Genomic DNA, 25808 nt, shown 5'->3' on the forward strand with positions numbered 1-25808 from the left:
AAAGGTGCAGGTATGATTGCTCTCGAGACAGTTTGGTTTGCCCTAGAATCACAATCATGTGATTGCTGGAAAGAGGCAGCAAAGCCATCCCTGAAGCAGACCAAACAGCAGGGCAGATGCCCATATGATCAAGCTCTCACTTCCCATAAATAAATTTATTGGATTTCCTTGTGTGATATTCTTGCTTATTAAGATACAAATACGTGCCTTAAAAGCTGTCACAGATCAGGAACTCATTGTGACATGAAAACATGTGTGTATTTCTTTGTCCCATGGTACAATTTACTAGAAATTCACTTGCACCCTCACCACACTAGTATTCTTGCACAGCTGTGGTTTCATTGTGGTGTAAACAGGAAGACGTCTGGTGATTTGTACTCCTCTACTATTTAATACATTCTAAAGACAGAACGTACAGAGTGGCCATAATATTGTCTCAATAAAGTGAAGCTGCAAACAGCAGCAAGAGTGCCCTCCTCCCACTGTTATACTGTATTTGTCTCATGTGAAATGAATCAGCGGTGCATATTTAATAAAGTGAATCAGTAAAGAAAGTAACTTGCTCAGAATTTTGGCCCCCCCCAATCTCTTCTGATTTCCAGTTTCAGGCATCTCATTACTTTAAAATTTCCTATATGATTAATTTGAGTGTTATTGATGGGTTTAAACAATATAGAATAGAATGCTCACTAAGTTATTGTTGGTGGCTTACTGAGTGTCTATTGAAATTTAACACAAACAGTGGATTGTTACTAATATCTCCATTTTTACATCACCTTCCCTCACCTTCCTCAGTCTGTTTGGTCACTCCTGATTGTGCTTTAGTTGAGACTTTCCAAATTGGTATAGGTAGGTAGCATGGCCTCTGGCTTTAAGGCCTGTAGTCTGCTGAACCTCAAGTTCGGTGGGACTTATTCTCAGGAAAGTGATTGCAAAAGTGTAGCATGAGGCATTCAGTATGACTCTGGGCAGCAGTGTACAATGTGGATAGGAAGTATGTGCCTCTGGCTGCCTTGTGATACGGTTTGCAAATGGGCATAATACGTTTTCTTAGTTTGGCCTGTGTCTGTGTGTATGCATGCGTTTGTATCATTGCATGTGGCTTTTTCTGTTGTGCAATAATGCATTCATTGGTTCGGTCTGGTACTATCTGACTGGTTGGATAACTTAGCGATTTGGTACCTGGTGTGAAGCCAAAGGTCAGAAGTTTGGTTTCCTACCATCCCTCTAGGGTTAAGAACCAGCCTGTGTGGCCTTGGGCAAGCTCCACAGTCCCAGGGTACCCTCAGAAGAAGGAATGGTGAACCACTTCAGCGTGTTTTACACCTGGAAGACCCTGGGTAGAGTTGCAGTAAGCTGGATGACTTGATGGCGTGTGACTGTAACTGCCATCTGATTATCTAGTGTGGTGCCCAGAGAGATTGATTAGTTTGTCTGAGAAATTAAATCAGTCAGTCTGTCAGTTAATATAATCAACTTGTGATCAGATTCTACCTCTTCCCTAAGTTCCATTCCAGAACTGCAGCATGGTTAGGTAACTGTGGCCTCTGGCTACTTTTGACCTGTAGCACCTGGTGAATCTTTATCCTTAGCTGTGATACCTGGAATTGATGGGATCACTCATCTGGAGGGCCCTAGTTGTCCCATCTGGTTCTCTGCTTTCTATAGGTGGGAGATAAAGCAAGCTGTGGTTGAGAGTGGTAACCAATCACCTTGTCTTGTCTAATCAGACTTTACACTGTTCTAAAGCTTTAGTATTTTGAAAATTTTCGATCTTGCCTTCTTTAATCCTGGGAGTGGGGAATTGACTCTTTTTCTCCCTGCAGTGGGTTGGTATCTGCTTATTGGGCTTCTCTTCTGTCCTGGATTTCAGTGATATATGCAGGTTTCTATTACTTTATTAAAGAACTAGTTTTTCCAAGATGTTTAGTAAAGTTTGCTTGATAGACTGAGAAATTCTATCCTGAGGTGGCTAAAGTGTTGCTCTCCAGCTGGATTATAGCTCCCATCAGCCCCAATTAGTCTAGCTGCTGTCAGATACCAGCTGTGAGAAATATTGGGACTTGCAGTGTATATAACAACATATAGCGGATGTTGCTGATTTCTGTTTTGTATTATATGTGTTTGTGTAGGCATCCTTGAGTCTTGAGAGACTATGGTAGCGTGCTTTGCATGGAGGACGTGGAACAGCATCTAGTGTGGCTGTTATCTTGGAGGAAATTTCACTGAAATGAGCCAGGCTTACTTTTGAGCAAGTCTTCATAGAATTGCATTATTAAGGCTTCAAATCTGTTAATGTTAGACAGCATTCCATCTCCTTTAAGCATAGAGTACTTTAAACAGCAAGAGGAGTATTAGTTTTTCATCATCATAAAGCTTATGATTTTGAAAGAGGGGGCATTTTGGCTCTGTAATTTCCTTTGCAGATTTTTTAAACAGCACTGCTATCTTTTATGTTACTAAAAATTTAAAAATAAATGCAGCCCTACAAGTGAAAATGTAAATTTATTATTATGTGCCTTTAATTCAGGAAGGCAAGAGATTTACCGTTCTTTGGACCAGAATATAGACCTTCACTGAAGCTGAAGATGTATGTGAAGTGCAGCATTTTTGGATGCAGTTGGGAGCATTTTATCTACCATGTTTGTCTCCTTCTTCTCAGCCATTCAGTCTACATGTAAAAATGGTGCAGTAGGCAGCCTGTATGTGGACTTTGTGCACGGGAGTTTGTGTGACAGAATCTGCAGTGTTTTTGTGGGTACAAACTAAGATTAAATTGCTTCTGCACATGGGATGAATGCAAGCTTTGTAGGGTTAGCCATGTCAAGCTTTTGAACCAACTCAACCTATTTGAACCAACTAAACAGCAAATGCTATTGGAGTACAGTATTCCAAACCTTCTGGAGCAGTATTTCTCAACCTTTGACCACCCAGATTTTTTTGAATCCCTGCTGTTTGACCGTGTAAGGTAGGATTTCTGGGAATTAAAATCCTGAAGATCTGAGCTAGTGTCCTGCTAAGCTTCTGTTGAGTGGAAAATCCTGTTGGTGTACTAATGTGAGATTGTGCTGCTTGCACAAGCATTGCTATTGCAGAAATAGTGATTCGTAGAAGAAAACCAACCCTTCACTTGTACAATGACGTTTGTTCTAGTGGTAGGATTCAATGTTACTGTGATGTTGGAATTTTCCACTCAGTTGAAACTCAATGGAATACTGATTCTCAGGTGTCAAGGATTGAGTGCCACTGTTCTGGAGTAATCCTTTAAAATAGGGATTCCCAACTTTGAGTCCCCTGATGCTCTTGGACTACAATTCCCAGAAATCCTGGCCAGCACAGCTAGTGGTGAAGGCTTCTGACAGTTTTAGTCCAAGAACACCTGGGGACTCAAGGTTGAAAACCACTGATTTAAAGACCTGCTCTTGTTAAGCTCATGTTTTTCAACAACATTGTAGCATCACCTCTTCACTCATGTATTTGTGTTTTATAAACAGGACTGCTACTTGGGATTCAGGAGATCAGTGAAAGAACTTTGGAATATAGTTGCAAATAATAAATAATGATCATTTTCCATCTTTTACCTTGCAGTTATAAATGTACTGACTAAGGGAGTAAATCCAGATGAAACTGATCATGTGTTTCTGGATAACCAAGCTGTGCTGTTAGAAATATTTCTTAGAATATTATCTAGATATATGTCATTCCTCTTTAGACCAAAGTGATGTAAGGCCAGTATGGGACTTCCTGGATCAGCTACAAGTGAAAATAAAAATTTTAAAATCCTCTCTGGATGTGCTTGTACCACTGTGTGCTTATTTTTGTGTACATCTGTGTGTGCATGGATAAGGGATAGCATTCTCCCTCATGCTTCCAGTTAACTTTGATTAAAAAAATTATTGCATCCTGCCTGTCGGAAGCTCAAGCTTGGGAAGCAGTGTTTTCTGCAGCTCACTCAGAGGACTTCTCCGTAATGCAGCCTATAAAGGATTATTAGGTCACAATTGAACTTGTTAGTTTTAAAGATGCTATGGGATTCTGTTGTTGTTGTTTTCCTCCCCAGAGAAAAAGAACTTTACCTAAAGAACCATATTTGAGTTCCAAGATGAGGTGCATGTATGTACATAACGAAAACTTTCAGGACTTAAAAGATTTACTTTTTGTACTACACCTTCCATATTGTGTTAACTATTTGTTCATTGTTTTAGATATTGCACTGTTTTTATGTAAAGTGCCAAGAATATTGCTGTGCACTAATTGAAGCCATACCAGAATAAATAAATAAATTGACTAGAGGTATTCTGAGAGTAGCAGCCAAAAATGAACTTCTTCAGGTTGTGGAAACTTCACAATATATTTACTGCCAGACCAGTTTTGAAAATAAATTGTCTCTAATGGCTTTCTTTCTTGTTCTGTTCTGTCTCTTGTCCCTCAGCTATTTTTGCTACTATACCTGGTGCTTCTGTTAAACCTAGGGCTGACAGCTGGGCTGCTGTTCTCCGCTTGAGTCATATTTTGTTAGGCTTCTCATCTTGAAATCTTGTTTTGAACAAGAATAGAAATGAACCTACTTGTATCTTGAGGCAGGAAGAATTGATTCAGTTCATTAAATTTAATTAATTCCATTTGTACCTCACTTAACTCTGAATAAGATGATTCTCTTGTGGACTGATGCTGCAATTAAAACTTGCACTACTAATATCAAGTATTGCACTACTAGTATCAAGACTGCATTTTTATGAGACTGTTTTATCACAATGTTAACTTTCTATTAGAGAATTTTCATAGCTAGCAAATTATTTTCGTCTTATTAATTGCAATGTATTTGTTTAGCAGTTGTTACATACATACATCAATTACATCTGTAATACTGATCACTTTGCGGAACACATTTCAAACTTTTTACTCACTGCCTTTTTTGTCTGTCAGCAGGACTTGAAGCTGGTTCTGGCTGAAGTAGTGCTGATTTCATTGTAGTTTGGAGTTTATTAGTGCAATCCAATATGGCAATAGTGCAATTTACATCCAAAATAAATATAATGGAATAAATCTTGTACATATTAGTTCATAATATATATATAGTATCTATATTCACTATAAATAGATTATATATAAATAATTTTGAAGATGACAGCAGTGATGGACTCTCTGATTTTTGTTGTGATAGCCTATGTAGAGTTGAGGCCTCACTCTGTAGATGCAGTGTAGTGTTGTGTGGTGTTGTTGTTGATGTTCTGCCATATTACTTCTCATGCCAAGTCTGTTGGAAATGAAAGAAAGATCAGAGGGTCTGGAGAGGGCAAAAAAGCAGAGCTCTAACTTACCCAATGACTTTAAGGGTCCCTTGGAGTTGTTGTAGGGCAAGCATCAATGTACATCTTCATTATGGGTGTTGGCTCTTAAGTATTCTTACTTCATGTTTGATGGACTTCATGGCTCAGATTGCCTTCCTTTAGAATTGGAATGCATTGCTCTTCCCAGTTAAATTAGTAGTTAATTGTGAAGAGTTTCACTTGAACTTGGTAGCCAAATGACACTGGTTGTGTGATGATAGGCAAAGCAATCACAGTTGGGAGCAGAGGTGAGTGACCAATGATCTGACAGGGCCAAAGCCCTGCTAGTTCACACCAGCTGGGGAAGGTGGTGCTAGTGTTTTTCTCTTTTTCTTTCAGCCATTCATTCATCTTCTATTTTTATTTCCCACCACTACCCTTGGTTGCTCTGCAGAAGAATTAAAGTTAGCATCCCTAGGTTGATGTAGCGGAGGGTGGGATCTAGCCAATCTTGGATTTAGCCAATCTTGTGATCTCTCTGTCCTGTTTCACCCCAGGAACACCGTTTTTTTTGGGGGGGGGTGTGGAGATTGCTACAGCCAAAGTTAAGTCAATATCATGAAAACAATTCCTGTTGGAGCACTTAGCCCCAGGAGCATTTACCTGCACCACCAAATCCTTCCAGGCCATGCTCCTGCATATTGCTGTACCGAAGGAGGCCAGAATGACTTCCACCAGAAATCAAGCCTTCTTGGTTATGGCTTCATGCCTCCAGAGTGAGCTTCCAATTGAGCTGTGCCTGGTCCCTTTCCTCCTAGCCTTTAAGAGGTTGCCGAGGACAATGCTCTTTATTGAAGCTTTTCAGAGCATCCTCTCATAAATGCCGCCAAAGTGTGTTGTCCGTCCATCTGTTGTTTATGTTGATCAATTTGTTAGTCTTATGTTGTTTATTAATTTGATTTACTTTATTACATTTCTCTTTGTGTATTATTATGTTGTGCTATTTTTATTTGACTATTAACTGCCCAGAATAGTATCTCACACTAATCAGGTGGCATAAAGCTTTAATAAACAAACAAATTCCTCTCCATCCATTGTATCAGTAGATAGTACTCTGGCTCTTCTCTCAGTTTTTCCAGGATTGCTTCCTTAGCTAGTTCTTTGTACCACTTAATTATGTCTCACTTCTCAAGCTACTTATAGTGCTATGCACAGTTCCATACTAGTTCTTTCAGCATACTGTAGTGTTCTCCTATGTTCCACCAATGTTTGCCCTTGCTCGGCTCTTTTCATCGCATTGCTGGAATTCTGTTGGCATATTTGCTTAAGGGTTGTGTAACTTACGATGAGTAAATCTGATTAATTGGGGTGTATCTTTGTGTTGTACCTGACCAGGTGGCCAGTTGGCACTTTGTCAGTTAGCTCTTTCAAAAGCTATAGATGAAAACTTTTCAGCAGGATCTTCCTAATTCATCCTATTCTTTAGCTGCAGTATTTAAGATTAGTATTAAATGCCAAGTTGGTGAACTTAAAGTGGAAGCTCAATTTGTATTTTAATTGTTGATGGTTACATTGATTATCATAATGTCATGTGGGTGATTCCCAAGAATACCTCAACACTCAGATTACCAATAAATGAGAGGAATTAAAAGTAATGCAGGTGATGGAGAGCCAAAATGGGTGGGGGAAGGGAAAAAATAAAAAATAAGTAAATTATATATTTTTTCACAGGATCCTTGCAGTTGCAGTGGCAGAGAAAGTTTAGTCAGTCTTAATATCTGTGTAAATGGATCAAGTGTGATTTTGCTGTTGTTTGCCTTCTTTTTTCCCCTTAAGAAAGAATGTGTATATTTAAAACATGACAGGAAGCTTGCAAGATAAGCCATAATTGCTCCCCCCCCTTTTTTTGCCTTTTCACCCCATTCTTTTTTCTTTTTATCATTCCAAAGTAAAATTCTGAGGTTCCATAGTCATTATTTCATGGGTCTTCATGTCCATCATACTTTGGTTATCTTTTCAAATACTGTAGTCTGGCAGTCCTTCTGCTAATTCATCCTATTCTCCTGAATCACTTCGGCAACTACTCAAGTGTGGCCACCTCTGATATGGAGTGGGGGGGCAGTTGTACAGTGATGCTCTCCTGCTAGTTTACAGCAGGAAGTGAAGACTTTATCTGTTCTTTTGAGCCCTGCATTACAAATGCTTCTAGCACTTTCTCTTGTGCATAGACAGTGACCAAAACTCATTAACTTTAATTCATTGATAAACGGTAAGAAGTCCCTTAGTCTTCTGGGCAAGGATTTCCTAGCTTGGTTTTGTCTAAATAATGGGTGGACAGCTTGTTGTTTTCCAGAAGTACAGTATCTGGAATCCAACTCTCATCATTGCTAACATTTGACTATGCCAGCAAAGGGAATATGGGAGGTGCAGTCCAACAAATGAAGGACTGCCTACTTGCCGCTCCGGCTCTAAAGGGTCTGACTTACATTGCCCTTTTGAAGTTTCGAAGGAAATTTTAAGCATAATGAGTCACTTCAGGAAAACGAGCCAGATTTTTTCCCCTGCTTCTCAGATCTAAGGGAGAACATGATAGGCAAAACTGTCCACGACCATCTTTCACATTTAGGTCACAGTTTTGTTCAGAACTGTTGATTCTATGGAAAGGGTGGAAAATTGCTGCAGGTCATCATTCCGAAATAAAATTCTGAGGTTCTGAGGTTGACCGTTGCTTGGATGTGAAGAAGTAAGTTCTCTATGGTAAGACATGTCTGCATGACTTAATACTATGTGATGTTGCAAAGGGTGTGATAATACTGTGTATCTCATCTGAAAACTTACCACACAGCCCTGTGAAGGGTAGACACTCTGATGTTTCTTGACAGAAGGATCGTGGAACAGATATCTCTTATGGCTTTCCTGACGTGATGATAGTGGCAGTTTGAAGCCAAGAATGTTGAGTTGTTCAGCTAGAATAGCTACCTAGCGTTCATCAAAAGTGATAGACTGCTTTCTAAACATTTGCATTTAAGTTCAGACTTTCCAACCTCTTCCATTTGGAATTGGCAACATAATTTTAGTATTATATATCCTCTGTATGTTTCTGCTTTCAAACTAGATGATAAGGCTAGAGAGTCAAGTCTCTCCTGTAGCTATTTCACTTGTTATCTGCCAAATATGCTATCGTTTTGTCCTTTAGAAGCCCATGTTGTTACGGACAGTAGACAGATGGGAGTTTTCTTTGATAAAGAAGGAATTTGATAAGCCCAGCTACTTGAGATTAGGATGAATTCCTAGTAAATTGTGCTCCTGGGAAGAGGAGATGAATTACTAATTAGAATATCAAACATTTAAAAATTGTCTATAAAGGTTTGGGCAGCAGCTTTTTAAATAGTTAATTATTTTTAAGTATTCGAAACATCATTTGTGATCAGTGCAGTTGTCCAGGAGAGAATCTCTCTTCTATGATAAAGCCTGTTAAGTGTTTCTTGGGATTGGTTATTTGCAGCTCTTGAATGTTAAATTTGTACCTAGTATGAGGATTGTGTGAAGCCCTAGTTTACAACTCTCTGTTTCTTTGTGTTTCTTTTCTTTTCTTTTTTCTTTTTGTTCACTTAGATGAAGTCTCTTTCAGCATTAAGAATTCCAGATGTTGTCATTTGCAATCTGTAGTTAAAGGTTCCATAAATAATTAAATGTAGCACAATCTTGAGTCCTGTGGATTTTGGTGCAGGAGAAAGGTCACATTTCAGTCATTGGGATCAAAGTGTTCCTGCTTTTCGTTTTTTAAAAATAAAACCCCACAGTTCTCAGATTAGGTAGGGGACTATGTCCCACATATATAATGCCCCCAAAAACTGCAGATCTGTGTTCTTCTAGTGGCCTAAATCTCTCATCTTTGATGTGCTGGTTGTACTTATTTTTTCTTATACCTCTTGCATCACTGAAGTTATGTGTCCATTCTTATTTTTAATTTTAATTCCTTTGTTGTCTGTCTCATGCATTTTGGGAAAGAATTTCTCATCTTCAGAGGAAATAAAGAAACCATGAATTAGCTGAACAGTTGGCAACAACACATTCAACTAGTTCTCTTCTTTGTAGGGAGTTTCCTAGTTTCTTTGCAGTCTTTTGAAGTACCAGATAAGATTCTTATGAAAGGTCCTCATGAAACTTGATGTTCATCTGCTATGTGCTAGTTCCTTGCTTCTATTTGGTCTGATTTTGACCCTTCTGAGCTAATTACATTTCTTCCCAGATCCTACTTGATTGATGCTAAAGTTTCTTGCACGCTATAGTCAACTTCAACCCTGATTGTAGAAGTAGCTTTGATTTAATTTAATTTTTTAAAATAATCCATTGGAGAACAAGCAAGGTAGAGACAGTAATGGCAGAGAACCTTTGGGCTTGGAGAATGCCCAAATGGATGGTGGTGTATGTTGCGCAGGGCTGTGGTTTGCCTACCACCTGCTCTAAGCTGTGGGTGACCTGGTTTGAATTAAGACTTGAACATCTCTGACTCCAGCTATGCTAGAGGTTGGAGGTAAAGGTGTGCAGTGCTTCCTGGGAGGCAGCTGCCCTGATGCTTCCTGGGGATTGTAGTCTCATAGCTCTTTGTACTCTGCTAAGGGCACCTCCTGAAGACTTTAAGAACTAAGACCCTCAAGAAGCATTGTGGCAGCTTCTTTCTAGGAACCATTGAGGCAGGAAATGAAGGCTCAGAAGAAGACCTTGAAGGAGCCCTCAGCCTTGTCCAGGCTTATTGAAATGAAGATGCTTGCAAGTATGTGTTTGTGGGCCAGAAGTCTGGGATTTGGAGTAAACAAATAAAACAACAAGCAATACACCTCTAGTTGGAGATTAAAGGTAAGGCCTCACATGTGGCAAGCAGAAGATGCTGCTTAAATAGCCAGGCTTCTGATGTTTATACCTAGCCTGCCCAGTCCAAACACTTCATATTGCCTGCCAAAGGGAGATAATTGTGGTTATGTGGCTTTGGGTACATGGCATTGCTAGAGAGCTAGTATGGCACCAAAAGTATTGTTGGACCTGAAGTTAAATCTTCATGGAACTCCAGTCTCAACTGGCTTACTTTTAGCCCAGTGAATGTCTGTCAGCCTGACTTTCCCTGTAGAGTTCCTGTGACAACAGAATAGACAAAAGCTTGCGCTTGTCTATTCTGGAGGAAGGGTGTAACAGAGATGCAACTGCCTCCTGTTACATGGGGAACCTTTGCCTAGAGAGTGTTACTCCATTATAGTCTGTGTGACTTCATCCTGGCATACTAGTTTTTTTTATGGGAAAGGACATTTTTAAAAAACAGGAAAGCATTCAAGCATACCTCACCAGCACTAGTGGCCTGAAATAGTATACATTTCAGGAAGAACAGTGCCATTTGTTAACTTCATAGAATGACATCTTCCAAGATTTCTAGCTAGAAGCAGTTTCTAATCTTTCAGAGGACTTGAGTGACATTTTTCCAAACCTCTCCATAGGTGATACAGTGGTACCTCGCTTGACGAGGATAATCCGTTCCAGCAAAATCGCTGTAGAACGAAATCCTCATCAAGCGAAAATAAAAAACTAATTGAAATGCATTGAAAATGGTTCAATGTGTTCCAATGGGCTAAATACCTAATCGTCCAGCGAAGATCCTCCATAGGGCGGCCATTTTCCGATGCCTGTAAAGCGAAAAATGCCTCCTAAAAACAGCGGGGAGCCATTTTGCACAGCGGGATGATCAGCTGTTTTCAGATCATTGTAATGTGAAGAATCGGTTCCCGAAGCAGTGAACCGATCATCATAAGCAATTTTTGGCCATTGAAACGTGGTTTTGCGATCGCAAAAGCAATCACAAAAACCTCACCGTCAAGCGGATTCGTTGTTTAATGAGGTAATCGTTAAGCGAGGCACCACTGTAATTTCTTTTCTTAGTCTTTCAGAATGAAGAGCATTTTGGAAGATGGCAAGCCCTTAGTGGAGGGTATTTTGTTGTTTTTGTTGTTTTTGTTGTTGTTTGTTAGATTTTCAAATTCCTACATCTTCCTTCTTGAACGTTATGAGTGTTATGTTTCCAGTGTTGCATGAGAGCTTAATCCAATGTTCCACGTCTGCATCTCATATTGAAACAGAGCCCTTTGCAAGGAGTAAGAAGATCTTACTCCCTCGGCCCAAAAGCATCAGTCAACCCCTCAGACCTTAACCTTCAGTCTGGCGTGAAGCTATTGGAAGGGGCAACTGGAAAGGAAGTCTATGGATCGTAGCAGATTGTTTTTGTCACCACAGTCCTGATCACTTACTAGATGACTGAGAGAGGGGGGAAATGATGCCATCAAATCATTCATTATTCATTATTCATTCTTTATTTGATACATCCTCTGTGATCCATCTGCTCTGTGCTGACTCCTGCTCAGAGCTGAGATCAGTGTGGATCGGGACCCTTCAGCTAGACGGTGGAAGGAAACTACGTTGACTGACCTGAAACCTGGGTCCACAGGAGAGGGAAATGCTTGGGGTTTATGGGGATGATAGACTGGCAGATATGGATGCTTGTGCCAACCACTGAAGAAACAGGAATAGCAGGAGCAGTGCACTTCAGAGCCAAATGGATTCAGAGGAGGTGATATGAAGACTTAGAAGCGATCAGGGCCTACCTTTCGTTGCTTTGCTAAACAGGCCAGTTGTTCTTGTTGTCCGTGGTTTGGCTTTCTTGGCTCCTGATGGGAGGGTTAGTGACAAGAGCAAGAGCTGGGAGGTTTCCCAGGTCAGACCTTGAGTCAGTCGTGGAGTGACTCATTAGTCTTAGGCAAGCCTATATCCCCTTTTGCCTCGACTCTTTCATCTGCATGATGAGATGGTAATACAGGCCTGCATTATATAGTTGTTGCAGGAAGTCCTCCACATATTCTAAATCATTATATATATGCTTAACAATTTATTGTTACCAGAAGCCAGTGAGGTAAGGTTGTGGAGTCATCTTATATCATGAGGTAAAGATTCCTGCATTCTGACATGAAGTAGTTGCTGATCTAAGCAGTAGTGTGCATTTACATCTTACTAAGGTTTTTCAGCCAAAATGTTTTCCTTACTACACTTCTTTTCCTTTTTATTTCACCTTGAAGCTGTTATAATCTGTACTTTTCGTTTCTCATTAAGGTACCGAAAAACTGTGTTCTTTCTGCATTTAATGTGCTTCATAATTTAGATTTCACCTGAAAAGCTGTTCTTGCATCCCTAAATATGATCTTCCTTTTAATGGGTTTTTTGTTATTTTTATTAAACTTGCCTCTCTTTTTTTCAGTGCTATTTTAAGGGTTTGCCTCTTTACCATGTTGGGGGCCTTGTTCAGTTTCTGAGCCGGAAATCTACATCTGCCCAAGACTGGTGGGGTGTTAGATGTTGCTTAACTGGCTACAACCCTTGAGTTAAAGACAAGGCAGGGAAGGATGAGTAAGGTGTTGTATTCAGAAAGTCACAGGTAAGATGAATGATTCAAAGTCCTTTTTATTAAAGAGAGGTTATTATGATTGCCTTATGTTGTAAATTAGGAAATGGAGATGACAGGGTTTGCCTGGGGTGCTGCTGAGTCAGTGGCCAAGATGAAAAGGCAGGTGCATATCTACTAGGAAGTAAGTGTTGCCTTCCTGCCCTGACCACTGACATCTGTCTCTTTTCTGTGTGGCATATGAGGAAATGGCGTGTGCTTGTTTTTCACAGCCTTTGGCTTGACTCCTTGCTCCATCTCAAACAGAAACAAAGCCAAAGTTGATGTACTTGCTTTTGCCATCTCTTATCCTCCTTTCCTTTTCCAGTTTTTTTTTTTTTTTTTTTTTTGCCTGCTTCTACTCTTCATCCCCTTTATCTACATTTGGTTTATAAGCACCTTTGATTTCCACCAAAGGTGCCCTCAGAAGTGTTAGTCAGGAGCACCAAGAAAGCTGTATAAATAATATTGATTATTTCTGAGAAGGTATCCTTTTGAGAAGATAGAGGCCTCTTATCATCACAGCTAAATTGAAAATGTTCCGGAATTTATTTATTTATTTATTTACTTACTTACTTACTTACTTACTTACTTACTTACTTACTTACTTACTTACTTACTTACTTACTTACTTACTTACTTACTTACTTACTTACTTATTTATTTATTTATTTATTTATTTATTTATTTATTTATTTATTTAACTTATATGCCGCCCACACTACCCGAGGGTCTCTGGGCGGCTTATAAGTTAAATAAATAAATTGCTCTGTTAAGGCTGTTTTGGGTTCCAAACTTTTAAGAATGTTGTTCCCTAAATGATGGTCTGTTATACTCTGCTCAAGATAGTAGGACAGGTGGCATGTGCAGCTGGTATACAGAACAGCAGTCTGACTCTTCTTATCACTCAGACAAGCGGACAGGCTTCAGTTTGTACTTTATATAGCCATATCACTTGGTTGATTGTGGGTTATTGGTGTAGACGAGCTACCTTGGCTGGGTGCAGATGGTCTCCCCTGCAGTTCCCTATCCTGAAAGAGCTTCACTGGCGGGGGACAGGCAGGATTCCTTTCAGAATTTCTGAAGTCTTGCCTGGGGTCAAAAGCTGTTGTGGACTTCAGTCTGATGCATGTCAGGCACTCCCATCTTTCTGGCATTGTTATACTTAATCTGAAATTTAGCTAAAGCTTCTTCATCATCATAGAACTGCTGAGCTGGAAGGGACTCTGTGGGGTCATCAAGTCCAGCCCCTGTCAAAGAGGCACAGTGAGGAATCCAACTCTTAACCTTTGGCCCTGCAGCTGGATACGTACCTAAACCACTGAGCTACCCAACAGTTCTTGATCAAGGGGCAGGATGGGAAAATGTGTCTTTTTGCAGAAACATTTGCAAATGATGGGGTTCTGCACACATTTTATCAACTTGCATAGTTCAGTTTGGTTCCTGTATGCCCTCTCTGCTCCAGACTTTATATTTTTGAACATACCTTCAAACCCACAAGTGCTGGAATGCTAATAAAAAGAAAGGGGGAAAGGAGAAAAACATGGAATAGGCTACAGTCCACAAAAGCTTATAACAAATAACATGTGGTAGGCTTTAAGGTCGACGCAAGACTGTTGCTTTTACTACAACAGCCTAATGCGTGTGGTGAGGTTTGGAAGAATCTGGTGCACCAATCTTCAAATTCTGAACAAGATTCCTGATCTCTGCACAACAGAACTGTTGATATACAGAACTGATTCCCTGGTAGAGGGGAAATAACATAACTTCAGTCAATCAGCTTGTTCAAAGTGGTATAATAAGAAGATACAGAGACCTGTGGTTCACCAGACCAAAGACTTGTCTCGTGGAGCATTCTGTTCCCCTGAAGGGCTACCCAAGGCCCTTGGAGAGTCTACAGCCAGAACGTGACTGCAACAGCATTCTTCCACCTGGTTTCTCTAGCCTTTGGTATTCAGAGGCATGCTGTTGCTAATACTGGAGATAAGATATAGCCACCATAATTATTAATCATTAGTATCCTTGTCCTCTGTGAATTTGTGTGATCCTAATCCACCCTGTCTTTATATCTAACCAGTTTGGTGGCTATCACTGTATCTCACAGAAGCAAAGTCTATCAACTAAGTACTGCATGCACCATGTGTCAGAAATTATCCCCAGAGTCTGAGTTTTTCTGTCTACGCTTTCCGTTTTGTAAACAACATATCTTTTTGTTGAAGCTGATAGCAAAACCCTTTCCTGTTCATTTTAATAAACCCTGTTACATAGATTGCTGTTAATCCTAAAATAAAGCAAACAATAGCAAACTTTGCCATCAAATGAATGGTTTTGTCTTTATTCTCATTATAGTTTTTAACGGATGCCTTTACTTACATTTTTATTTGGTCGTCAATGTATTTCTTTAACTTTCCTATAACAGACGTTACCTGGCAGATCAAAGACAAATAAAACATTAAAATTGAGTATAAAATAGTAGAAAATGAATTACATTCAAACCATTGTTATAATCAAGCTAAAAACTTGCCACTGTTTTGAAGGCTCATATTCATAAAGAGGTTTTTGTCTGAAGCTTAAAAGGCCATGAAGATGGTTTGCCAGGTTAATCAGTCTGTGAAAGTTGTCTATCTTGAACCTAGATCTGCTGAACTGTAGTCAAACATTCTGATTGCTGCATTGTACATAACACTCAGTTAATTTGGACCCTGAAGGAACTGAGAGCCAATGCATCTGAAACTGCAGTCATAATGCGGTCAAGACAACCAGTCTCAGTTTGGGAGATTGATCCCTGTTACTCAAGGGATAAAACACTCTTTTTCATTTCTGCTTATGTTACAGCATTTGTATGGCACAAGAAGGAAATCGGATGTGCACACAGCCACAATTACGTTGCACAGCCTGGGATATGATGTTTAATGTTTTGAGAAAGGAAGGTCAGTCACTACGCCTTTCCCCACCAGAATCCTAGGTGTCACCTGATACCTGTAGCACAATGGTGGGTAACCTTCATGGGGATGAGGTACATAGTTTTCATTGTCCAGCAGCCTGAGGACCACATTCTCAATCAACATTTCCTCTAATTTTCTGGAACATTGCATGGGAACTCCACTCTGTGCATATGGGGTTTTGGCCACAATCAGAAGCAAATGGGTGGAAATACTGCCTTGGCTGTACATGCCTGATGTAGCGCTGCAAGCTCGCGTGGCTCAGAGGGAATGTTGCTCTCAAGGGAATGTAGCTAAAGAGGCACATTTGCATTTTTAATTCCGATGCAAGGTAGAATACATTACCTATTTTTCAATTTTAAATACTTTACTTACAGTGGTGCCTTGACTTATGAACTTAATTGGTTCCGGAACTCCGGTCGTAACTCGAAATGGTTGTAAGTCGAAGCATCACTTCCCATAGGAATGTATTAAAATGCAATTAATCTGTTCCAGCTGAAGAAAAAAAAATCACCAAAAAACCCCACGAAAAACAAAACACTGCAAGACCCATTGGAAACACAATTAATCCGTTCTGACCTAAGAAAAAAAACACCAAAAAACCCACAAACCACTGCAAGACCCATCGGAAATGCAAAAGAAGCAAAGCAGAAAGCAAAAAAACCATGCAAGACCCTTCAGAAATGCAAAAAAGCAAAGTAGAAAGCAAACAAACCCTGCAAGACCCATTGGAAATGGGGGGAACCCTAAAAGCAAACAGACCCTTCAATACCCATTGGAAATGGGAAAGAAATCCCCCCAAAAGCAAACAAACCCTGCAAGACCCATTGGAAATGGGGAAAAAAACCCAAAAACCAAACGAACCCTGCAAGACCCATCACAGCATAGAAACAGAATCCCACCACCACCCACCTCAAAACCACACTGCAAAACCCACCCAGAACAGTTTTTAAAAAGCAGAAACCGACACCATATCTAGCCGCTGGGGCGAAAGAAGCAGCCTCTTCGCCCCCAATGGTTACCAATTTGAATTCCCCGCCTTCCCCCCCCCGCCTTTTTCTGGTTGTAACTCGAAGCTCTGGTTGCAAGTAGAAGCAAAATTTTGCGGCCAGAGCTGGTTGTAACTCGAAATGGTCGTATGTCAGGACGTTTGTAAGTCGAGGCACCACTGTATTTTAAATATTTTTTGTCAATGAAATCACAGTTCTCATCAACATATTCATAATTAACCCCCAGTTCCAAAACATACATGCATACATAAAGTAATCTTAAACATCAGCTTCTGCTCTGTTATATCACATTTCATAAAATACTGCTCATTCCTTGATAACCAAAAGAATTCTTAATTCATGAAATAAAAACCATTGAAAAATCTTCAAGGTTATTTTAAAATGCATTTTGAAAATAACATTTCCAACTTGTGCCCTTACTTAGTTGGGCACTAAGAAGAGCCGCCGCCACCAGCAGCAGCCTCAGAGTATCTCAAGTATGCAAGACTAGGGCAGAGGAAATGATTTGTCAGTGCCCTATTAAAAAGGAGGGCAATTCCGACCAAGGAAGACTGAAGAGGTTTTTTTTGTCAGTTGAGTTGATTTGCTTTATACTTTGTTAAGAAAAAAGAGGAAACTAAGATCAGCTTTTAAAACATCAACTTAAATCTTTCCTTAAATATGTGGAAGAAATTGCCATAGCGCCATAGGGAAGCTACGTGACTAATTTTTAGCAGCAGTATTTAAAATGTTTTATTTATTTATTTATTTATTTATTTTATTTTATTTTATTTTATTTTATTTTATTTTATTTATACCCCGCCTATCTGGCCCACCGGACCACTCTAGGCGGCTTCCAAATATAAAATCAAATAATAAAACATAGACAAATACATAATAATCAAACAAGAACAGCAGTAAAGATAAAAAGGAAAAGTAAGAAAAAAATCAAGAATTGGCTGGAGGGAAGGCCTGAATAAACAGCCATGTTTTTAATTGGGTTTTAAAGCTGCCCAGCGTGGGGGCCGCGCGAATCGCCGGAGGGAGATTGTTCCAGAGGCCAGGAGCCACCGCCGAGAAGGCCCGGTTTCGTGTCTTCTCCTTCCGGGCCTCTCTCGGCATCAGGCTCCTCAGCCTCACCTCCTGACTCCCGCGGGTGATCCGGGTAGACCTTGGTGGGAGGAGGCGTTCCGCCAAATATCGAGGTCCTAAACCGTTTAGGGCCTTATAAGTAAGCATTAAAACTTTGAAGTTGACACGGAAACAGATGGGCAGCCAATGCAATGCGGCCAGCATTGGAGAGATGTGTTGATATTTTCTCACTCCTGTAAGGAGTCTGGCCGCTGCATTCTGCACCACCTGAAGTTTCCGTGTCAGCCTCAAAGGCAGCCCCACGTAGAGCGTGTTACAGTGATCTAATCTTGAGATTACGAGCGCATGCACCAAGGTAGTGAGCGCCCCCATGTCAAGATAGGGTCGCAGCGGGGCAATCCGCCAAAGATGGAAAAATGCGGTGCGGACTACTGGTGTGTGTGTCTTTATGTGTTGTGAAAAATGCCTTGGCAGGCCACATATTGTTCACCTAGCAACAATTAATTCATTCAGTGCCCATTTCCACCCTGAAACTTGCTAAAATGCAGGCCTCACAGGCAAACATATGGTCTGATATTTACATATTTTTGCTTATTTGTTTTTGCCTCTTCCTATCTTTTTGTTGCCAACTGGCTTGATGAAGTGTTTTCAAACACAGAAGTTCATATCTGCTTTTGTGACAGTTTGATTGGTCCTTATAATGGTGTTGTAGACATTAGATTTGCAAGTAGAGTTTTATATTAGACTTCGATAGCTTTGGCTAGGCAATACAGTTGCCTATCTGCCTTTGATAAGCCAGTTGCTTTTTTGAATTTCACCATGGAATATCATGTCAGGATAACAGAAGTAGAGGAAAGATTGGGGTGGAGGTTCCAGGAGGAAGGAGTGTGGGTTTCAGCTAATCCTTTAGATTCTTTCCTCTGCCTTGCATTTCTTTGTCTCTTTTTCCCATATAGACAGAACGAGTGTACACAGTTTCCACTGAGTCTCAATCCTTCATATACACAGTTTAACATAAAATCCTAAACTGTGTAAAGATCTTTCCCAACATGCACAGTTTCAGAAATGGCATAAAGTATGCAATTTATCCAGAGTTGCTCACATTGCACAATTTGTGATTGTCGAATTTGGGAATCTTCAGAGTGTAATTTCAAAATCTTGGTACATGCATGAATGGATTGGCCTGGACATGACCATAGTGATCCCAAGGAATCTGTGGCACAGCTAGGATTTGATTTGAGTCTGTGCAGATTTTCTCCTTTTAAGTATCATAGTTTTTGTGACCATTTGAATAAACATGTTAGTGGGCAGGCATATTTTTCCTATGGAAAGGACATCATGGAGTGCCTCAGTATTGTATGTTACCAATGTCTATGATGTGCTTGTTTAATGACTTCTGATGGCGGCTGGTACCAAAACAAGGGTGGAATAGCTGGGTGTGTTGGCTCTTGAGATGGCTGTGAGGGTGGAGCCTGGGAGTTTCCTCTGATCTGCAGGATTTGCTGCTTGCTGAGTGGAAGTGGACCTCTTTATAACCTTTTCTACCCCTTCCTGGATACTTAATGGGTCACAAGGTGCACTCAACCCTAGTTTGTTGATACAAATATTGTGGAATATAATAACATGGAAATACACAGACATGGGAATAAGTTGTCTAAGAGCATCGTGATGTGAGTATTGAGGGACATTTCAGGGACATTGGGGAAGCTCAGGCAGCTTCTGTTAAAAGCTAACAGTCACACTGTAGATTGTAGCCATTTTTTTCTTTGTTTTAAAAACTGCTGTGTTCCTTCTGTGTTGTTGAGCTGTGAAAGAAACAGCAGCATAGTATCGTTTTCTTTTACCCACAGTCTTGAAGAAGATTATTCATCATCGAAAGCTCAGTATTTGTTTTTGTTTTATATTCTTAATGGTCGATTAAAGGCATCACCTGCTCCTGCATTTGTATTGTTTTCTTTCACGACATTTTATGTGCACTCAATCGTATGTTTTAATATAATGGTGAGACACTGATGCCTGCTGTCTTTATCACTCCTGTCTTCCTTTCCTCTAGATTGGAGGCCTGCCGTGATGCTCGGTGTGCTAGACTGTGCTGAGAAGTTCAATCAGAAAATATGTTCAGACTTTGGAATCACTGGCTATCCAACTTTGAAGGTAAATCTCCATTTGCTATTTGTGACAGCAAGCTAAGGGATGACAGCACATTCCAGATGGGACTAGACGCTTCCTGTCCCATTGAAATGGACATTTAATGTGTTTTTGGATCAGCAACAGTGTGCCCTTTGTCAGCAAGCTGTGCGACTTTGATGGGCCTGATTGTAGTCTTGAGGCCCACTGAGGGAATCCTTGAAAAGGGAATGCGGTCCATCTCTAAGAAGGAGCAGTGGACTTATAACGAGATAGACATGAAAGAGGCTGAGGTCATTTTGAACAAGTGGGAGAGATGGAAAGGGAAAAAGTGGAACTGAGGTGACAAATATAGATGTCAGACATGGTTCTTTTAGACCAGCCATTCTCAGTCTTTTTTTGGCCACAGCCAAAAACACAGTATGAAATAAATTGTAGGCTGAATGGGATTGTAACATAACCTTTTAAGGTGGTGTGTGAATAATTGTTTCCAGTCTGTGGCCCTCTTCAAATGTGCCAGGGGCCCCCGGGGGGGGCATATGGCCCCATTGAGAATGGATGTTCTGTAGACTAGTGGTCCCCAACCTTGGGCTTCCAGATGTTCTTGGACTACAACTCCCAGAAGTCTTTACCACCACCTTTGCTGGCCAGGATTTCTAGGAGTTGAAGTCCAAGAACATCTGGGGGCCCAAGGTTGGGGACCACTGCTATAGACCATAACTATAACTACAGCTGACATAGCAAAGTGAGGCAGTAGTAACAAAGCACTGCTCATTGCTGCCCATTTAATCTTTTGTCTTGTTTCTGGAAAGCAGAAAGAAGAAGGGAACAGTCCCATTTTGGAACAACAGCTGTTGGCCATTGCCCAAGCATAGTAGCAGCTTGGTTAGTAAAAAGCCCTCCTCTAAGCCTACACTTCCAACACATGGCTTGGTTGTTTTGCTGTGAGACCAGGACCAGCCCACAAACCACTCATGGCTGTATCAGGGTGGAGGAGGAGAGAAACAGGAAGCTTTGCTTGGGACCTTTCTTTGGAAACCCAGCCCTCTACCTGGAGATATGGTACCACGAGCATCATTGGTAATCTGTTTAAAAGTGGTCATGGATGCTTCCAGTCTCCTTGCAAAATGAAAAGTGGGAGCTTGCAGGTTCATTCCCATACCAGCAAACCAAGCTCTTGTGTCGTGTTGTGTCTGAACCTCTGCTTTGTATGACATTTTTGTACCATATCTTTAAACATAGCTTTGCTTATAATAATTTCACTCAGCTTATTAGGAGGGGTGAAAACTAATTTGTTGGAAGCAAATATAATATCAGAAGTGGTAACTGGCTTTTTACAGCCTTTCTGATTCCTTTATATAATCTTACATACAGGGCAGCAGGATTACATAGAAAAAGGGACGAATAATGTTTTCTTTCACATTTGAATTGGCTTTTAATTAAGGTAACGGTTCCCCTTGACAATTTGTCCAGTTGTGTCCGACTCTAGGGCGCGGTGATCATCTCCATTTCCAACCCATGGAGCTAGCATTTGTCCATAGACAATCTTCCGTGGTCACGTGGCCAGCACGACTAGACACGGAATTCCGTTACCTTCCCACCGAGTTGGTACCTATTTATCTACTTGCATTTTGCATGCTTTTGAACTGCTAGGTTGGCGAGAGCTGGGACAAGTGATGGGTGCTCACTCCGTCATGTGGATTCAATCTTACGACTGCAGGTCTTCTGACCTTGCAGCACAGAGGCTTCTGCGGTTTAACCCGCAGTGCCACCATGTCCTTTATGGCTTTTAATTACTATGGGCAAATGGGTTTCAAGAACCTCCTTTAAAGAAGCTGATCTCTTTTAATTGGCTGAGTGTTGTCCCAATTCCTTGCTGTATCGGCCAAAAAGTAATTGGTTAAATTGCTGAAACAGTTTAATACTAACAACCTACTAGCCAAAATAAGCACAGAGCTGAAAGTTTCACAACTCTTCCCTGAGAGGCAGCAAGCTTCCATAACCTGGAAATGCTAAGAAGAATTAAAGCCTGATTTACACTTTATGTAAACCACAATTGAAGCATTTACTCATGTAAACATTACGTACATGCTCTATCATATTTAAATGCACTTAGTATGGATGTTGGCCTATTTGTGTTTTGTGTTTGCATGGCTGATGGCCCAAGTAAATGCTTTGTGCACATCACTTACATATATTGAACCTTAGAGCAAAACAGCTCAGGTAATCCCAAGTGACACAGGTTCACAACTTTTAAAGCAAGAACTGCAGGAGTTCTGGATGCTCTCATACTTTTAACAGGTACTCTATTCTTAACTCACGTCACATGTAGGTAGGGCTTCAAGGCAATGTTAGAATAGATTTTGAGTAATTGCATCATAACAAAAAGTTTGCAGAAGAAAAAGATGGTGCTACATAGTGCTTATTCAATGAAAAGACTCGTACTTTATGGAAAATGTGGCTTTGCTTTATATTTTTAAATTTATTCATATAGTTAACAGCAAGGCTAGTGTGAACAAAGATTGTTGCATAACTTGTTACGTAGTATCATTTTGAGTGTTTTATAAGGCTTCCCAGAAGAAGTCAGCATTTGATAGCCATGTTGATTCATTAGGAGACAATGGCCAATTATTTATGGGTCCAGAAATGTCTTATGGGTCCAGAAATGTGTATTGTTGCATAAACTAGCTTTTTAATCTGGGCATTTATTTTATTATTTATTTATCTCATTTGTCGTCTGCTTTTCTTCCAATAATGAGGATTCAGGGTAGCTCATAATATTAAAAAGAACAGAATTAAAATATAGTAAATTATACATTAAAACAAAGTATAGTACCGATTAAAATACATTATTAAATTATTATTAAAAACATTTTAAACTTTAAAAGCAAAGTTAACAAAAATGACATTAGGGACTCAGTTATGATTCTTAAAATTGTTTAAAATCTGCCTAAAGAAGTGGGTCTTCAGTTGTCAGCAAGAAGGATAACAGGGAGGGGACCAGCCTGATCTCCTGAGGGAGAGCATCCCATATCCTGGGAGCAGCCACAGTGAAGGCCCTCTCTCAGATGCCCCTGCGCTGGTGATGGGACTGAGAGAAGAGTCTGATGATTTTAAGAGCCAAGAAGGCGCATATGGGGAGGTACAGTCCTTCAGATAGCCTGGACCCAAGCCATATAAGGCTTTATAGTAATGATCAGCACTTTGAACTCGGCCCAGAAATGGACTGGTAGCCGGTGCAGTTGTTGTAGCAGGAGCATTATATATTCCTTATAACTGACCCCAGTCAGTAGCTTGGCTGATACATTTTGAACCAGCTGAAGTTTCTGAGCTCTCTTCAAAGACAGCCCCACATAGAGCATGTGGCAGTATTCCAAGCAGGACAGAACTAAGGCATGTATCACTGTAGCCAAATCGGACAACTCAAGGAACAGGCACAGCTGGCATACCAGTTTCAGCTGTGCAAGTGCAGTCCTGTCTGCCACTGAACATCCAAGCACAGGGATGAATCCAGCAACACACCCAAGGTGTGAACCTGGGTTTTCAGGGGAGGTGTAACCCCATCCAGCACAGGTTGCATCCCTGTTCCCTCATCAGCCTTGACTGACCAGGAGCACCTCTGTCTTGTCTAAAGTTCCAGTTTGTTTGTAAAGCATTGTGAGAATTCCTCACAATGAGTCGCTGTGTGGTCAACATCTTGTTCTTTTGATGGTGCATGTATTAAGCCCCTGACCAGTTGAAACAGCTCTGCTGGATGACTCTGTGCAGATGCACTGGCAGCAGAAAAGAATCCTTTCTTCACTGCAGCTATTGCCATAAAATAAGCCTTCAAATGAGCTTTAGCTCATGTTGAGTTGGATTTACTCTCAGTTTTCCACCATCATCACTCTAGTCTCTGTCCCATTTGTTCCATCATTACCTGCTCCCTAATAAACCAGAAGGCTCATCTGGCTCTACTTCATGGCAGGGGATGCTTTGGAGCAATTGTGTCCGTAGCCCTGGCCATTTCCCCATTCCAGAGGTCAGCCAGGGCTTTGATTTGCCTGCTGAGGCAACTGGAAACTCCCCAAGAGCATTCAGGAAACCAGATGGATCCATCAGTTTTCTGTGGTGAACCATCCTAATTGGTTCTCCAGCCCTGCAGAGGTTAAGAGTTCCAGTAAGTCTAAACCTCACCAGGAAGTGACAGTGACAGTGGAGCTACAGAGTTCCTCCACACCCAGATCACTATCATTCTGCCCAGCACAGAAAACTAGATCGAAGACTAGATCCTGTGGCATGCGTGGGGCCAAGTACCAATCACAGTTGTGACAGATGAATGAGTGAGTGAGTGAATGAATGAATGAGTGAATGAATGAATGAATGAATGAATGAATGAATGAATGAATGAATGAATGGAGGACAGACATCCTGAGCCACTCCTAATGAGGTGGCCTCAGCGTGGACATTGAAGTCCCCCAGTACTACTAATTTAGAGCAGTGGTTCTCAAACTTGGGCTCCCAGATGTTCTTGAACTGTAACTCCCAGAAATCTTGGCCAGCACAGCAAGTGGTGAATGCTTCTGGGAAGTGCAGTCCAAGAACAATTGTGGGTCTCATTTGGGAACCACTGGCATTGAGGACTCCAGCATAACCTCCAGTACCAATTGAGCCAGCTGAGGTATGGAGACTATTGAGCATTGGGGTGGGTGGTACTCCAACAGAGTCCCTATTCTGTCCTGGGTACCATATTTCAGGTATACACTCTTGAACCCAAAAACTGTGGGCCAGGACACCTGGTGAGGGGACTAGAATAGAATCACAATGGACTATGGCAATTCCACCTCCCCACCTGCACCCTCAGGCCTGGCCTGCACAGAGAACCCACATGAGCAGAGCTGAGAAACACGGATTCTCCCAGCTTCCTCCAACCAGATCTCCATAAGACCAGGCCAGGCCAGGACATTAACATCATAATATTGGTGTCATCATCTGGCAGTAAGTATTTAATTTATCAATACTGGCCAGTCCAAATTGATGGTCACCAGCAGCCCTGCCTTTGGGGGTCAGGTCTCTTACATCAGACTGTGATTTAGAGGCATGTGTGTTGCCATAGAAGTTCATTGTAAGGCTTGGCATAACTGTCCTCCTCCAAGTTTCAAGGCTGGACATAAGAACTTAAGAAGAGTCCATCTAGTCCAGCTTCGTGTATTTCACAGTAGCCCCACCAGATGCCTCTGGGAGCACATTGGACAACTTGATAGCTGTCTTCTGATACCCCTCGCCTGCATCTGGCATTTTAAGGTACCTTGCTTTTAAGCCTGGAGGTTGTACATCCCCATGATGGCTTGTAACCTGTGATGGACTTTTCTTCCAGGAATCTGTCCAGTCCCCTTTTAAAAGCATCTGGCCTAGATGCCATCACCACATCCTCTGGCAAGGAGTTCCACATACTAACAACATGCTGGGTAAAGAAATATTTTCTTTTGTCTGTTGTCACTCTCCCAACGCTCAATTAGAGTGGATGTCCCTTGGTTCTGGTATTGTGTGAGAGGGGAAAGAGGTTCCCTCTATCCACTTTATCCATCCCCTGCATAATTTTATACGTCTCAATCATGTCCCCCCTCAGGTGCCTTTTCTCTAGACTAAAGAGCCCCAAACGCTGTAGGCTTTCCTCATAAGGGAGGTGCCTTAGCCTAGTCATCGTTTTAGTCACTCTCTTCTGCACCTTCTCCAGTTCCACTATGTCTTTTTTGAGGTGCGGCAACGAGAACTGTACGCAACAATCCAGGTGCGGCCTTACCAGTGTTTTGTACAATGGCATTATAATCTTGACTGATTTATTTTCTATCCCCTTTTTAATGATACGTAACATGAAATTGACCTTCACTGCCACCACATGCTGAGTTGACACTTTCATCAACCTGTCCAC

General features: G+C 41.0%; 1 protein-coding gene across 1 annotated transcript in view; it reads left to right on the forward strand.

The window, feature by feature from the left end:
* Window positions 1–25808, forward strand: part of QSOX1 (quiescin sulfhydryl oxidase 1) — a 103932-nt gene that overhangs the window by 3877 nt on the left and 74247 nt on the right. The window contains exon 2 of the mRNA XM_020789745.3: window positions 19824–19924. Coding sequence (XP_020645404.3) covers window positions 19824–19924 — 101 coding nt within the window. The remainder of the gene's footprint in view (window positions 1–19823; window positions 19925–25808) is intronic.

This window comes from Pogona vitticeps, chromosome 4 (assembly GCF_051106095.1).
Source record: "Pogona vitticeps strain Pit_001003342236 chromosome 4, PviZW2.1, whole genome shotgun sequence".
Lineage (NCBI taxonomy): Eukaryota > Metazoa > Chordata > Lepidosauria > Squamata > Agamidae > Pogona > Pogona vitticeps.